Source organism: Rhinoderma darwinii, chromosome 6 (assembly GCF_050947455.1).
Source record: "Rhinoderma darwinii isolate aRhiDar2 chromosome 6, aRhiDar2.hap1, whole genome shotgun sequence".
Classification (NCBI taxonomy): domain Eukaryota; kingdom Metazoa; phylum Chordata; class Amphibia; order Anura; family Rhinodermatidae; genus Rhinoderma; species Rhinoderma darwinii.
In genome coordinates, this window is record NC_134692.1 from 145630386 (window position 1) to 145647139 (window position 16754).

The window sequence follows — 16754 nt, forward strand, 5'->3', positions numbered from 1 at the left end:
CGACAACCATTGGGTGTTCTTGCCGTAAAAAGTTACAGAAGCTTTGATGGAAGTTCTGATCGGTAACGTAAACAAGACCTAACAATGGGTCCTACACAACACCAGCACTTCCGGGGGGACCTTAGGGTACGAAGAAGCTGCAGTAAGGGAGACCTGGCCACTCTGCGGCAACCTATCATTATCATAATCACATTTGACACTGGATAACATCACCTGAGCAATCTCACCTGAGCAATCTCTCTTGACCAATCTCACTTGACCAATCTTAATTGATCAATCTCACCTGAGCAATCTCACTTGACCTATATCATCAGACCAATCTCACTTGAGCAATCTCTTCTGACCAATCTCACTTGAGCAATCTCTTCTGACCAATCTCACTTGAGCAATCTCACCAGAGCAATCTCTCCTAAACAATCTCACCTCACCTGACCAATCGTGCTTGACCAATCTCACCTGACCAAGTGCACCTTCATGGTCCACAGTCTGAGTGTATTCCTCCATGCTCTCACAGCGTGTAGCACCACAGACCCCAGGGATGTTCTCAGTTTGTTGTATTTACCTTTTGTGCTTTCCTCATCTCACAGCTGGCGGTTTATAAGTATTGGTGTTCCGGCCTTCATGCCACTTACGGTAGTAGGCTGGCATTCGGGGTATTTATTTTTGAATAATTATATCAAATTGTTTAAAAGGTTTAATGGAATTTAATAAAGCTGCGGCCGACCACGAGTCATCCCAGATTAAAAGTCCACGACGTGTCCAGCGTTTATTTATTTGCCATATTTGGGTTTGATAAGTCATGCACACAGTCACGTGGCCGCTGATAGAGGGGCATGTGGCGGGGCCACTGTGCATGCGTTAGAACCCTTTGCTGTGTGCAGTGTTATTCAGTGGAGGCCGATGTTAGACGTGCTTCACCACATGCCCCTCTATCAGCGGCCATGTTCAGAAGAGGAAAGCCGTACAGTTGGAGGAGAAGTCTGTACTAACAAGGCAGCGGCGGCTCACAGAGGAAGACTTTGGCGCTGATCTTCTAATAACATTGTGGCACATAATGCTGTTTCCTACACATTAGTGAAAATAAGCTTGAAGTGGCCAAATCCTGGAGTTCTAGAAGACATTAAATAGACAGAAGTACATTTTTAGGGTAATCGGGGCACTTGTAATTCATGGCAAATTTATTCGGACCAAATTAAATGGGATGGCCGCTTCAATTGAATCGGACCTGAAATGAATTTCTGTAAATTCGCTGATATCTAATTATAAGGGAAGGAATAGACAAAGAAAATCAGATTCTTAGAAGTGTTTGTGAGGTCACGATTGAGGTTTCCGTAAATTGTCTTTAAAATAATTCATATTTCCAGGAACAAGAACATTCGACTCGCCCTTCAAGAAGAACAACATTTTGTGTTATTTTATTCGATGATCAAAATAAAGGCAGCAAATTCCTTGAGGCGAGTGACCTGCAAAAAAATGTCAGTGCAAATTCCTTACTGAAATTCTACACAATTTACTGTAAAATATGATGCACTGTCATTGGTCTGATTGCTCAGTCTTCAGGTCTACATTGCTTTGCGATCCTTAAAGATTTGTGCAGATGGTTTACCTGATAAGTCACTTATTAATGTACTGTCTGTAGCTGAAATGCCTCTGTAAGCCGGTCTCACATGTAGTCACAAGATCACACTCCTGGCGGTTTTCCCCTTCTTGTGTGATGTCCCGAACACAAAACATGTGGCTATTTCCCCACTCCCCACCCTGTACTATCAGAGATCAAGTATCACATGCCTCTTATTTCCACTCTCCCCCTCCCTGTAGTACAGCATATGCCTCATCTCCATTGCCCCCTGCTCTCCCCCTCACTCCATCTCTGGAGGGCTTGTGTTTCACATGCTGGGCAACAGAGTAGCAGCAGAACAGCAGAGCTGTGCCTCAGTGGCAGACAGTGAGTAATTCCAGCCCTACCTTGCGCCTTGTAATTAGAGGGGCATGGAGGCAGGTATTAATGGAGGCAATGTTGGTGAGAGGAATTATGGGAGTAGTAGTCCTTTACATTTATTTTTTAGTTGAAGTGAACTGAGTTTCTATAGGAAGGTAAGAAGCAAGGAAGGAATGAAAGGCGAGGAAGGAAGGAAGGAAGGAAGGAAGGGAGAAAATAAATTAAGAAGGAGGAAAGGATGAAGGGAGGGAGAGGGAAGAGGGAGGAAAATAGAGGGAAGAGGGACGAAAGGCAGGAAGGAAGGAAGGAAGGAAGGAAGGAAGGGTGGAAGGGTGGAAGGAAGGAAGGAAGGGGAGGAGGCAAAAGGGGAGAATGGATGGAAAAAGATATGAAGGAAGGAAGGGAGGAAGGAAGAAGGAGGAGAGGATGAAGGGAGGGCAAGGGAAGAGGGAGGAAAAGAGAGGGAAGAGGGAAGAAAGGCAGGAAGGAAGGAAGGAAGGAAGGGAGGGAGGAAGGGATGAAGGGAGGAAGGAAGGAAGGAAGGAAGGAAGGAAGGAAGGAAGGAAGGAAGGGGAGGAGGCAAAAGGGGAGGATGGATGGAAAAAGATATGAAGGAAGGAAGGGAGGAAGGGAGGAAGGAAGGAAGGAAGGAAGGGGAGGAGGCAAAAGGGGAGGATGGATGGAAAAAGATATGAAGGAAGGGAGGAAGGCAGGAAGGAGGAAAGGATGAAGGGAGGGCAAGGGAAGAGGGAGGAAAAGAGAGGGAAGAAAGGCAGGAAGGAAGGAAGGCGGGGGAAAAGTACAAAGGGGAAAGGTATGAAGGGGAGGATGGAAGGCAGGAGGGAGGATGGGAGAAGATTCAATTATTAGTAAGAGCTACACAACTGTTTAACTTCTCTTGGAAAAATTAACTAAAATAAAATATATATTTTATTTAATCAAGAAGCAAATATGACCTGAATAATAAAGAATGTTTATAGTATTTGTGTGACAGACGCATGGTCCGGGACACACTTGTGCCTCCCCATATTACTATATTATGTCCTCTTCCCTACGTATTACTCCATAAATCTGGGTCCAGTAAAGATCATGGACAGACTCTTGAGACTGTTTATTAAGGACCCATGGGGGATGATATATACATGAACCTGCTCCTTCTACAATCTCTAATTTGTTGTATGACGACTGTCTCTTCTTCTCTTCTTACATTGAATACAGAATTAGTAAAATATGCAGGTCCCACTGTCACCGAAGCCGTCAGTCCCGCTGTCACCGAAGCCGTCAGTCCCGCTGTCACCGAAGCCGTCAGTCCCGCTGTCACCGAAGCCGTCAGTCCCGCTGTCACCGAAGCTGTCAGTCCCGCTGACCTGACGGATTCGGGTTTCAGCTCAAGATACAGCTTCTATATATCCAGGATACCTCAGAGTTGTATCGCAAAATGTAAAACATGTTTTTTAATTAAAAAAACAATTCAAAAGTCGAATTAAACATCATAATTGTTAAAAGAAAATAAAAAGTGTTAAAAGGTTCACGTGGCCTGGAAGGAGCCCGGTCGACTTTCTGTTTATTTAAGAACTTTTCTACTTCACCATATTTAAGAACACAGAGGATAACGCTTTGTATTTCTGCCTAGAAGAATGGGTGACTCGCATGAGAACAAGACGGCTCCCGACTAAACATCCTACGAGGTAGTAAATCAACACTTCAGATACAGTATTTTTCCTGAGAGATTAGACGTTGGGTGGGACAAGTGCGGCTTCTGAGGAACCTCCCGGGGTCACTGACATAAAAGTAACGGCAGGAATTGTATATATTTGTGCCTTGAAAACTCTTGTGGAAAAAATATGTGAATAATAAAGAAATGTAAAGAATGGAAGGAGCGTCAGACCCCGGGTATCGATGGGGTCACGCCTAAGTCAACGTGCAGTCGTATTCTCTTCATCGGTGAACGTTTGGTTCTGGAATTAATGTCAATTAGATCCAGTTCTGGTTAGAATCAGAATAAGAACAAGACCAAACAAGAAAAAACCTGAGCAGCAGATTCATGTCACGATCACACGTAAGGGACACAAAGACCAAAACCCCAAACAAACATTTCCAGCCTCCTACAAACAACGAGCTACTTCCCTGTCGATTTAACAATCCACGCAAGGCTGACAAACATTCAAGTATCTACAAGGGCACATACTATGGAGGCAGCGGAAAAGAAAGCCCTCAGCTCCGGCGCGTCCCCCCCGGATGTCTGGACTTTAATACTCTGAATATTCGCGGCAACACTTGCAAACAAAGATATTAAAAGGGAAACTAAACTTTCCAAAAACTTCTGACAAGTCATAGCGACACGTCAGAGGTTTTGATTGATGGGGGGACTGAGCACTGAGACCCCCACCGCAGAGGTGTAGCTAGGTTCTCCAGCACCCGGGTCAAAGATTCAGCTTGGCACCCCCCCCCCCCAACCTCTTTTCCAACATTACTTTCCCCCTCGCCAGGTTTGCTTTCTCTACCAATCAAGTAGATGTCATTTTTTTTTTCATATATTTTTTTTAATGTAACATAAAACCATTTGTACATTATACAAGCAAGATAGTTCTATAAGGGAGTTACCATAACACAAATGACAAGAAAATAAATAAAGAGGTCAGGGCCGGACTAAAACAGATTGTATAACCGAGGCTAATGAGACTATGGTGACATAATGAACAGCCCCCTCTGTAGATAGTGCCACACAGCCCCTCTGTAGATAGTGCCACACAGCCCCTCTGTAGATAGAGCCACACTGCCCTCGTGTAGATAGTGCCACACTGGCCCCGTGTAGATAGTGCCACATCCCCCTGTAAATAGTGCCACACAGCCCCTCTGTAGATAGAGCCACACTGCCCTCGTGTAGATAGTGCCACACTGGCCCCGTGTAGATAGTGCCACATCCCCCTGTAAATAGTGCCACACAGCCCCTCTGTAGATAGTACCACACTGCCCTGTGTAGATAGAGCCACATTGCCCCTCTGTAGATAGTGCCACACTGCCCCCGTGTAGATAGAGCCACACTGCCCTGTGTAGATAGAGCCACACTGCCCCCGTGTAGATAGAGCCACCCCCACTGTAGATAGTGTCACACTGCCCCTCTGTAGATAGTGCCACACTGCCCCCGTGTAGATAGTGTCACACTGCCCCTCTGTAGATAGTGCCAAACTTCCCCTTTGTAGATAGTGTCACACTGCCCCCGTGTAGATAGTGTCACACTGCCCCTCTGTAGATAGTGCCACACTGCCCCTTTGTAGATAGTGTCACACTGCCCCTCTGTAGATAGTGCCACACTGCCCCCGTGTAGATAGTGCCACATATCCCCTGTAGATAGAGCCACATATCCCCTGTAGATAGAGCCACACTGCCCCTGTGTAGATAGAGCCACACTTCTACCATGTAGATAGAGCCACACTGCCCCTTTGTAGATAGTGCCACACTGCCCCCGTGTAGATAGTGCCACACTGCCCCCGTGTAGATAGTGCCACACTGCCCACGTGTAGATAGAGCCACACTGCCCCCTTGTAGATAGAGCCACAACCCCTGTATTTAGTGCCACACAGCCCCCTGTAGATAGTGCCACACAGCCCCCCTTGTAGATAGTGCCATATCCCCCCTTGTAGATAGTGCCACATCCCCCTTGTAGATAGGGTCACACATCCCTTTGTAAATAGTGCCACACACCCCTGTAAATAGTGGCACACACATCCTCCTGTAGGTAGCACTACACCCCCTCCTCCAAGTACATAGCGCCATTGGATCACCCTAGTGGAGCCTCTGATTTCACTGTCCATATACGGATAGTGACGTCAGGGAGTGGAATCCCCGGGAAGAGAGTCGGATACGCTTTGGCTCGGGGATTCCTCCATACCTCCCAACTTTCAAGTGTAACACAGAGGAACAAGCAATGTGGCACGCATAGCAACACAGTATAATGCCCTCTAGCTGCCACCATACATTATAATGCCCTCATAGATGCACCCATACAGTATAAAGCCCACACAGATTCTCCCATGCAGTATAATGCCCAATCAAATTCCCCCTTACAGCATAATGCCCCTATAACTGCTCACCTACAGCATAATGCCCCTTTAGCTGCCCCCATACAGCATAATGCCCCTATAGCTTCCCCCATAGCTGCCCCATACAGTATAATGCCCCATAGTTGCCCCATACAGCTTAATGACCCCAAAGCTGCCCCATACAGCTTAATGCCCCAATATCTGCCCCCATACAGTATAGTGCCCTATAGCTGCCCCCATACAGTAGAATGCCCCCACAGCTGTCCCATACAGTATAATGCCACTATAGCTACCCCCACACAGTATAATGCCCACATAGCTGCCCCATACAGTATAATGCCCCCTTAGATGCTCCTAGTGCCAGTACCCATGTAGATGTTGCCACAGTGCCCATGTAGATAGTGTCCACAGTACCCATATAGATAGCGCCAGTGTCCCCTTTAGATAGTTCCCCTATATAGTGCCACACCCCCTTGAAGATAGCACCACCATCGCTGCAGATAGCGCTACCCATTTTGCCCTGTAGATAGCGCCATTGGGACTCCCTCTAGGAGCGGAATCTCCAGCCATAGCTTAGGCCAGGGATTCCGCTCCTAGATGCTACTGTTCATATATGGACAGTGATGTCAGTAGCTCCTCTGAAGGGAAATCCCAGTTGCTGACGCTATGGCAGGAGATTCCAACTGGTATTCCGCTTCAAAATCCCCATTGCCGACGCTAGGGCAGGGGATTCTGCTCCAGTGGTAGCCCCTGACATTACATTTATGGACAGTAACATCAGGGCTACTCCTGGAGTGGAATCCCAGTTGGAATCCCCTGTCATAGCGTCGGCAACGGGGATTCAGCTTCAGAGGAGCCACTGACATCACTGTTCATACATGGACAGTGACTTCAGTGGCTCCTCTGAAGCGTATTCCCTGTTGCTGACGCTATGGCAGGGGAATCCAAAGGGGATTGTGCTTCAGTGGAGTCACTGACTTCACTGTCCATATATGGACAGTGACGTCAAGGGCTTCCCTGGGCACACCGGTCTAAGTAGCGCTGTGCCCGGGGAGTCCTCGGCGAGCGGAGGAACTCCTTCTGCTCCTCTGCTCTGAACTAATGCTGAAGCAGGGAGCATACTGTTCCTTGCTTCAGCATTAAGTTCAACTGTACCTGCGCTGGACCCGGCGCCCCCCGACCGGTTTTCTCCCACTTGCGCCCCAGGCACATGCCCCGCCTGCCCCCTAGCTACGCCCCTGCCCACTGATCGCTAAAACGAAGTGACAGAAGAGCTCGGGTGAGACGTTCTATTAAACTCGTACACAAATTGCTTGGCTTTCCAAGAAAAATCGATCAGAAACGTAGCGACTTAGCTCTTACCTGAGCACTTTAGCCGCTTAGTTTTAGTGATCGGTGTGTGCTCGGACCCCCACCGATCAAAACTTCTGACATGTCACTATGACATGTCAGAAGATTTTTGGAAGTTTAGTTACCCTTTAAGAGGATTTCTAATATAAGGGATTGGACGGGGATAGGGTACAAAAAAGTTTTCCAAGAATGAAAGCAAATGGGCCCCTCTATTCTATGTGTACAGTATCTCGTAGTATGTATATCTGTAGCTCCCGTTACAACACATGTTGACCATATTTTTGAGTTAGAACTTCATATTCTTGTGATAGACCCTAAGATTTAATAATATAAAAACAAAGGAAAGTATTAGATAGATGAGACGTCTAGACCCAAGACCACGGTAACCAGAGTACATGGTAACGAGATGCCCCCTTCAGAGATAAATGAGGGTAGTTACATTCCAAAAAGTTTTACGCAAAATAATAAAAACAAAAATGAAAGTGGCTGAACTTTACATTTCACGAGCTGATCCAACTTGTGTCCTTGTGAGGTCAGGTTTAGATCCGTTTTGCTTTACTTAGAGTCATAGCTAGGTTTTCCTTCTCCTGGGGGAAAAGATTCATTCTGTGGCCCCAGCCCTGTATCTGAATATCCTGGTCATGGCAGAATGGCTTGTTGACACCCCCCCCCCCCGGCACTTGGGGCCCCAGCAGACCCCCCCCTAGCTACAACTTACCTACATGTCTCATAGAATATGCCTTCATGTCAAAGTCTCAATCAAAAACATTTAACCGTTAAGGGACACAGGTCTTATTTCCCAACTATGTAAACTCCGTCAATGACTTGGTCTTCTCTGGTTTCCTATGAAATATAATATCTTGTAAGAATCGGTGTGAAGAGTTTATTTTTCAGGATTGACACGTGTTGTATTTTTACCGTCAATGCAAATAACTACAATCGAGTTGCTGAACAGGAAAGAGTGGTTATAAGAATATGCATTGGTTTTAGGTTCATATAACTCAGTGAGGTTCTCGCTCTACACCAAGAACATCAACCCCCTAAAGACGAGGGAATGTTTCCCGTGTTACTGATGACGTTCTTCTTTGGTGAGTAACGGCTTCTCGGTCGATTCTCTTTGGGTTTTTTTGTTTAGTGTCTCATTTTCTTGCATTTATTGTTGGTGTCTTCTCGGAAGGAATCATCGGAGCTCAATCTGGTTGGGGTTTTGGTATCTTCCATGGCTTTATGGGAGTTTCATCTATGTTCCTCTCAAACTTCTCGTACCAATTCTTCAGACTTTATAAAAATTGGGATTTTACCCCTTAATAATGAGATCTTTTTGGTTTTCATTTTTTTTGTTTTAATTCACGGCCAGCTTTGGCCCTCTGTCTATGAAGTCATAGTTTTAGAATTTATGTAGAGCTTGGACATATATTTGGGCAGAAGAATAGAAATAATGAGGCTATAATCTTTTGTTCTTTTTGATTTTATAGTTCCTTCTTCTGCTTCTATTAACACAACCTCATCCCCTCCGGTGTGCGGCACTCCAATAGTCTCCAGTAGGATAGTCGGGGGCACAGATGCTCTGGATGGAGAATGGCCCCGGCAGATCAGCCTACACTATTTTGGTTCCCTTAGATGTGGGGGGTCCCTGATCTCCAGTCAGTGGGTGATGTCTGCAGCCCACTGCTTCACCATGTGAGTATAGTGTTTACCGGGCCTATAGTCTGGCATGATATGGTGGGACGTCCATAGAAGGACAATGATCTTGTGATTTTTTTTGTGCTCTCATATCTATCTATCTATCTATCTATCTATCTATCTATCTATCTATCTATCTATCTATCTATCTATCTATCTCATATCTATCTATCTATCTATCTATCTATCTATCTATCTATCTATCTATCTATCTATCTATCTATCTATCTATCTATCTATCTCATATCTATCTCATATCTATCTATCTCATATCTATCCATCCATCCATCCACCCACCCCTGATTTTTAACTCTCATCTTTCTCCTCGTCCCCCTAGTCATGGGCTCCCTACGTTACCCTTGCTGTTTCCACTCCGGGACATATTAAATTTACTCAATAAATATAAATATAAATATCTCGTCTAAAAACCCTATATTGGATATTATTGTGCAGTGTTAGTTTATCTTCTATATTATTTTCTCATATCCTTTTGTATTATTCCCAGATCTGTCAATCCATCTGCCTACACCATATACTTGGGGAGATACCGGTTATCCGTGGCGGATAATCATACGATCATCTCGGATGTCAGTGAGATCATCATACACCCCCTGTACACAGGTGTTGAAAGCCCAGGGGACATTGCTCTGCTGAGGCTCTGCAGTCCTGTCACTTACACCAAGTACATCATGCCCATCTGTCTGCCCGCCGCCTCCGTCACCTTCCCCTGTGGCATGGAGTGCTGGGTGACCGGCTGGGGCAGCATATACTCAGGAGGTGAGGGACACTTTATAACTTGTTCTTAAGCAATCCGAGAATATGATCGTAACTTTGACTAATCCATCAGAATATATATGTGACCCTTTCTAGAAAACAGGTAAATGGCAAGACCTCAAGAGAAATATAGGATTTCATGTCTATTTCTCCAGTCACATCCAAAGCTACAAAACGAAAACAACTCGGGATACAAAAAGAAAACTCAAAAATGTATTCATTGTGATAGTCTTATGCTGCTATTCCTTATATTGCCCCAAGTCAATGATCTCCCTGAGGGACTCAACCTCCGACCTCGTCATCTCTATGTTGGGAAGAAATGTTCCAGGTTTCCATTTAACTCCATCCATTCCTTACCCCCATTTCCTAGTCAATTTACCGTATCCCAAGACTCTCCAGAAGGTGATGACTCCAATCATTGACCAAGCAACATGTGACGATCTCTACCATGTGGACTCCACCACCAGCGCCAATGTCTCCATCATCCTGGATGACATGATATGTTCTGGTTACAAGTACGGAGGACGGGACTCCTGCCAGGTGAGTACAAACATTACAATTTTGCGATGACCAGTGAGGCCACTAACAAGGTCACCACCTTCTATTAGACCTGCCTGTACGTGCAATGTGATGAGTGATGACCATTGGTTGAGATAGAACGATGTGGATGTGTCTATGCTCGTAAATCCCAGGTCATCCCCAGTTTTCTGCAGTTAAATCAAGATCCGGGACATATATACTTCTAGAATATGTATTATTATGGGGTCGTCCACTCTGATTGCTTGTGCCCTATTACAAAGTAAGTATTTGTAGATGGTCCTGGCCGAGGGTGATGGAGCTTTTCACCTTCAGACTATACATTTTGACCTTCCGTTAATCCAACTGCCGGACTAGAGGCTCGGATGATATTAGATATTGTCATCTTATATGTGATCTACAGGGGATTTACGAAGCAAAAAGCGCTAATAAATGTAAGACATGACGTGGGGTGACTTTATTGTGTGTTTTAGACACTTTTTACACTTCTTTTCACATTTTGAGCTTTTGGAAAAGCAGTTGCGGCTAAAAAAACTCGATTAATGCGCCAATTATAGTAAAGATTGGAGGATATTTCCGGCAGCCATGAGATTATGTACGGAGGACAAATGCCCTTCATGCCTAGTGAGCTGCGCCACACATCTCATAGCACATACACCATTTTAAAAAAAATTGCCACAATTGGCACCATTTTACCCAACTCATAAATTCATGAAACTTATGACTCTAATAATAAATCTCTCCCTTTGTAGTGTAAATATGTTGACAATTTAGTGGATATTTTAGTGGAGCGATTGATGTCTTCCAGGGGGACTCCGGGGGACCCCTAGTGTGTAAAGTACAAGACGCCTGGTACCAAGCTGGAATTGTAAGTTGGGGAATTGGATGCGCTCTGTCGTATCGTCCTGGGGTGTACACCCTGGTCCCAGCCTATAACTTATGGATCAAGAGCTATGTGTCAGATGTGACCTTCAGTGACCTTGTAAATATTCCGCCGCCTTCCCTTGACTGTGTCACGGCTACAAGTATTTCTATATCAACAGGTAAAGATGAGACGCTCCTAAAATGTTATTATTATCACCGCCGGCTGCCGGCGTTCCAGATTTACTTCTATGTTGTCCCCCGATAATGAAGACGATTCTTATTATTTTCATTACCAAAAAATCCGAAAGTAATAAACTATTCACCCTCTTAAAAAATAAAATAATGACTTTAAAATCGATTGAAATATAAACTATTCATGATAATTTGTCGAATTGGTCTGTTTTTAAATGTCTTAACATTTATAAAAAGTTTCTACAAAAATTTGGGCTCAAACTTTACACTATTATGAAATATAATGTCTGCGATTCTTAATGAATTGAACAATTTTATTGAGGATTTAGTCATGAAGTGAAATGTTCAGCCTTGTCAGAGCCGCTTAGCTGAAGACGTCTCCTGTAAACGGGAGCGTCTACTTTTTGGATAACACTTAGGGGCTATTCACACGTTACGATCAAATCCCAGCAAAAGTGTGAACCAACCGCGCCATGTGAATAGACCCTTACTTAAGGAGGCAAGCTGGTATACAGAGGGGTAGGGGCCCTAGGAAATTGCATGTCGTTAACCCTCCAGTCACAATTGTATTACTATGTCTATTATACAGCTGTATAGGCTGCATAGGAGTCGACGGAGGCTGAAATGGTGAAACATGGGTCCACACTTCAGATTTCACTGCCCCATGACGGACTCTACAGCTCCGTGGCAGGAAGTTCACTCCGCTTCTTTTTCAGGGCTTTTAGAATTTTTCTACTGTTTTTCAACTTTTTTTTATTGTAATCCATCCCTGTCTATGTTATTGTAGTGACCAGTTCTACATCCAAAACCACAGCCCCCCAAATGAGTTCTACCTCCCCCTCATCCAGCGCTTCTGTGTGCGGCTCTCCACTGGTTAACAACCGGATTGTCGGGGGCACGGACGCTGTGGATGGAGCATGGCCCTGGCAGATCAGCCTGCGGTACCTGGGCTATCATATCTGTGGTGGGTCCCTGATCTCCAGCCAGTGGGTCCTGTGTGCTGCTCACTGCTTTGAATAGTAAGTCCTATATATGTGAATATTATTTCCCAGAAGACACCAGGATAATGTCTCTAGAGCTTTTCTTTTATTTATGCTTCCTATGGTTTTCACAGCTCCACCAACCCAGACTATTATTCTGTTATGCTGGGGGAATACCGACTGTCCATGTCTGACCACCACGAATATTATGCCCTTGTACAGAGAATTGTAACCTACCAAACATTTACTGGCGTAGGGAATAAAGGTGACATCGCCCTAATCAAGCTGGACAGCCCTGTCACCTACAACATGTACATCCTGCCCATCTGTCTACCATCTTCCTCGGCCATCTTCCCCTCTGGTATGGAATGCTGGGTAACCGGCTGGGGATCCATCAAATCCGGTGGTGAGTCTTCCTTCATGACTCTTTTTCTCGTAGAATCGTGATGTAGACCATGTGTGATGATTGGAAATCCCATAATATCGAGGCTTTGGACGATTGTGGCTTTTAGCGAGGATTTCCCACTTTTTGTTCTGATACATATATAGGATATCTTATTGGTAATGCTGTCTGTGATGAGTATTATGGGAACTATGAATAGGTAGGAAGCTCCCTGAACTGTCTCTCGTCTGCGTCACATAAGCCGAACTCAATAGTTTGATGGCAAATGCAAAATTGAGCATGACCTATGATGGACGACCTCCCCGTCCCACAGTCACGACAATGTGGCTCAAAAAAAGTCCAGAAAAAAAACCCAAAACCTCAATACTTAGTTGGAGCTTTTTTCTCATTTTCTCTTTAGCTCTCTCTGCTGGATGGTGTCTATTTACATGTACAAAATAATTCCCAATGTTTCTGTACAAAATATCCCAAAATAAAAGGAAGACCCCAGTATAGTAGAACTATGAAGCTAGTAGCTATAAAGGGCACTCCGCTTTGGACAATCCTTTATTTACAATAAGCAGATCACAAAATATCCCCCTGATGAAACCCCCAGCGATCAGCTGTGATCTGTGGTGAACCCTGGCAGTAAGTGTTCAGTTTCCCTGCAGCGCCACCACAGGGGAGATGAAGCATTACACAGCGTCCATTCATATCAATGTGTTGTGTGTATAATACAGGACAGGTCCTCCAGAGACGCTCTATGTAACCATTGTCCACCCTGACCAAGAGATGAGGACCCTGAATAGAGGACCCTCCTCTATTAACTCCCTAATAGGGTGGATGACCATGGGTTTTCTAAACTGGACAATCCCTTTAAGAATGTAGAAGAATCCCAAGATGAGAGGAGGGTCCGTTCAACAATAACAAAGGGGATTTATCTATTTTCAAAACTCAAACCTACAAAGAATGGTTGAACTTCCACATGTTGATGGCCAATATTGATGTGAAGATTGGATAGATCTGATCTCACAATGTCTTATTGTAACACCGCAGTGAATCTACCGTATCCTGAGACTCTCCAGGAGGTGATGACCCCACTGATTGACTACAAGACGTGTGATGCCTTGTACCACAAAAACTCCAATGTCGATGCGTATACCAGCATTATTCTGGATGACATGATATGTTCCGGATATATATATGGCTCACAGGACTCATGCCAGGTACAACGCTGCACATATATTCTTACCTTTCATACTTCATTGTAGGATCGTTCGCCAGGGTTCATAGTTGGTGGGAATGTAAAGAGAAGATCATTTTATTTCTTGGCTGTTCATGTTTTAAACTATTAAATGAGATGAGGCCGGAAAGGGAATATCCAGCGTTATGTTTCCCTCTAGATAATATTCACTTTACGTATTCCTATAAATTTGAGTGTTTTTGGATATAAAAGTTGCCTAGTAAAGAAATCCAATGAACAAAGTTGATTAGTGAGTGACATCGATTAATTATCCAAGACAAGATAATGAATTCCCGTGATGTGGACGACTTGTCTCTGATTGTGTCTTTTTCCACGCAGGGAGACTCTGGAGGACCTCTGGTGTGTAAAGTGAAGGGTGCCTGGTACCAGGTTGGCATCGTTAGTTGGGGGGAAGGTTGTGCTCTCCAATACCGTCCCGGAGTCTACACCCTCACTACATCCTACCAGAGGTGGATACAAACCTACATCCCAGAACTTCATTTTACTGACCTGGAAAATGTGCTTAATCCAGCCGAAGCTGTTACTGGAAGCTCCGAGCGGCCGGGGCAGGAACGGGCGACGCTCATTCTTATTACTTTGAGTTTAATGGTTTATAGCTGCACTGAGTACTGAGTGATATATCTGACGGAACAGAGCTAAGAAAAGAAACAAATATTCTCATCAGTGATCCAAAAATCTCAAATCTTCCACAGTTCTGCAGGAATCTCGTGAATTCTTTGTGAATCAAATCTGATTGGATAAATGCAGCCGGTAGTGGATCTATGAAATGTAAAGCTGCTCCTGTAATTCTTAGTGTGTGAGTATGTACCTATACATGGTGGGACAGAATGTGTGTGTTTGTGCGTGTCTCTCTATGTGTTTGTGTATATATGCATGGTGTATGTATGGTGTGTGTGTATGTATGGTGTGTGTGTATGCATGGTGTGTGTATGCATGGTGTGTGTATGCATGGTGTGTGTATGCATGGTGTGTGTATGCATGGTGTATGTATGGTGTGTTTGTGTGTGTGTGTATGCATGGTGTATGTATGGTGTGTGTGTATGCATGGTGTATGTATGGTGTGTGTGTATGCATGGTGTATGTATGGTGTGTGTGTATGCATGGTGTATGTATGGTGTGTGTGTATGCATGGTGTGTGTATGCATGGTGTGTGTATGCATGGTGTATGTATGGTGTGTTTGTGTGTGTGTGTATGCATGGTGTATGTATGGTGTGTGTGTATGCATGGTGTATATGGTGTGTGTGTGTGTGTGTATGCATGGTGTATATATGGTGTGTGTATGCACGGTGTATATGGTGTGTGTGTGTGTATGCATGGTGTATATATGGTGTGTGTATGCATGGTGTATATGGTGTGTGTGTGTGTGTATGCATGGTGTATATATGGTGTGTGTATGCATGGTGTATATGGTGTGTGTGTGTGTGTGCATGGTGTATATGGTGTGTGTGTGTGTGTATGTATGCATGGTGTATATATGGTGTGTGTATGCATGGTGTATATATGGTGTGTGTGTGTATGCATGGTGTATATGGTGTGTGTGTTTATGCATGGTGTATATATGGTGTGTGCGTATGCATGGTGTATGTATGGTGTGTGTGTGTATGCATGGTGTATATATGGTGTGTGTGTGTATGCATGGTGTATATATGGTGTGTGTGTATGCATGGTGTATATATGGTGTGTGTGTGTGTGTGTGTGTGTGTGTGTGTGTGTGTGTATGCATGGTGTATATGGTGTGTGTGTGTTTATGCATGGTGTATATATGGTGTGTGTGTATGCATAGTGTATATATGGTGTGTGTATGCATGGTGTATATATGGTGTGTGTATGCATGGTGTATATATGGTGTGTGTGTGTATGCATGGTGTATATGGTGTGTGTGTGTGTATGCATGGTGTATATATGGTGTGTGTGTGTGTGTGTGTGTGTGTGTGTGTGTGTGTGTGTGTGTGTGTGTGTGTGTGTGTGTGTGTGTGTGTGTGTGTGTGTATTGTGATGGATGGTCAAATTGTTTATGTTCTCTGTATTAAACTACACTATGAATTATCCAGCAGGAGGCCGGATTATGAAGATATGGATTCTCCATCTTGTAATGATCTCTTTCTGGTTCTGTTTGAATCACAAGGGAATAAGTTATTACTTTGTGTTCTTTTTCGTGGCCTTCAATACTGGTAGATCGGAGTCTGGCAGAACGCCTAGACCTGAAATAATCATTATATTTCCAATGAATTCTTTATCTCAGTATTTCACACACACATATATGAAATCATCACATAGCCTTATGAAAACCTCCTACATTTCTATTGTTTGTAGGCCAGGATTTGCAGGTGGTAGAAAGATCACGTGACCTCAGTGGGAAGGTACCCTGTGACGTATTTTCAGTCTACGTGTAAAATGTTATGATTGGTTGTTCCATGAGAGGTAACACCCTGGTTAGAGGGTACGCCCTGAGGGTATATTAACCTATGTATCTTGATAATAAATGAGAATATTGATTGAGACGACAGATTGCTATTGTCTTTATTGATCTCCCAGTGCACTGCTGATACTTCAATTACCATATTTGAATACCACCTGACAAAGCAGAGGGAGCCCATTAGAGCACCCATCCCAAAAGGTGCTACCTGGAAGGGGTTTCTTCGACAGTTATGGTGCCGAAACCCGGGACCTCCTAATGAGAATTTTGTGCAAAGTCCACTAATCTGGAAGGACCTGGGGAGTCACTGAAACCAAAACCGCGCAGTA

General features: G+C 44.3%; 1 protein-coding gene across 1 annotated transcript; it reads left to right on the forward strand.

The window, feature by feature from the left end:
* Window positions 1–2614: 2614 nt before the first annotated feature.
* On the forward strand, window positions 2615–14620 carry LOC142656698 (transmembrane protease serine 9-like). The gene is made up of 9 exons (XM_075831624.1): window positions 2615–2753; window positions 8793–9012; window positions 9521–9792; window positions 10160–10329; window positions 11135–11369; window positions 12170–12401; window positions 12497–12768; window positions 13801–13970; window positions 14327–14620. Exons 1-9 carry the CDS (start codon window positions 2615–2617, stop codon window positions 14618–14620), a joined length of 2004 nt encoding a protein of 667 aa, XP_075687739.1.
* The last annotated feature ends 2134 nt before the right edge of the window (window positions 14621–16754 follow it).

Bases quoted from the DNA above. Each gene is read 5' to 3' on its own strand.
- LOC142656698 (XM_075831624.1), top strand. From the start codon at position 2,615: ATGGATGGAAAAAGATATGAAGGAAGGGAGGAAGGCAGGAAGGAGGAA. The intron at 2,754-8,792 runs GTATGAAGGGGA...AATCTTTTGTTC, and splicing joins GAAAAGTACAAAGGGGAAAG to TTTTTGATTTTATAGTTCCT. The intron at 9,793-10,159 runs GTGAGGGACACT...CCCATTTCCTAG, and splicing joins GGGCAGCATATACTCAGGAG to TCAATTTACCGTATCCCAAG.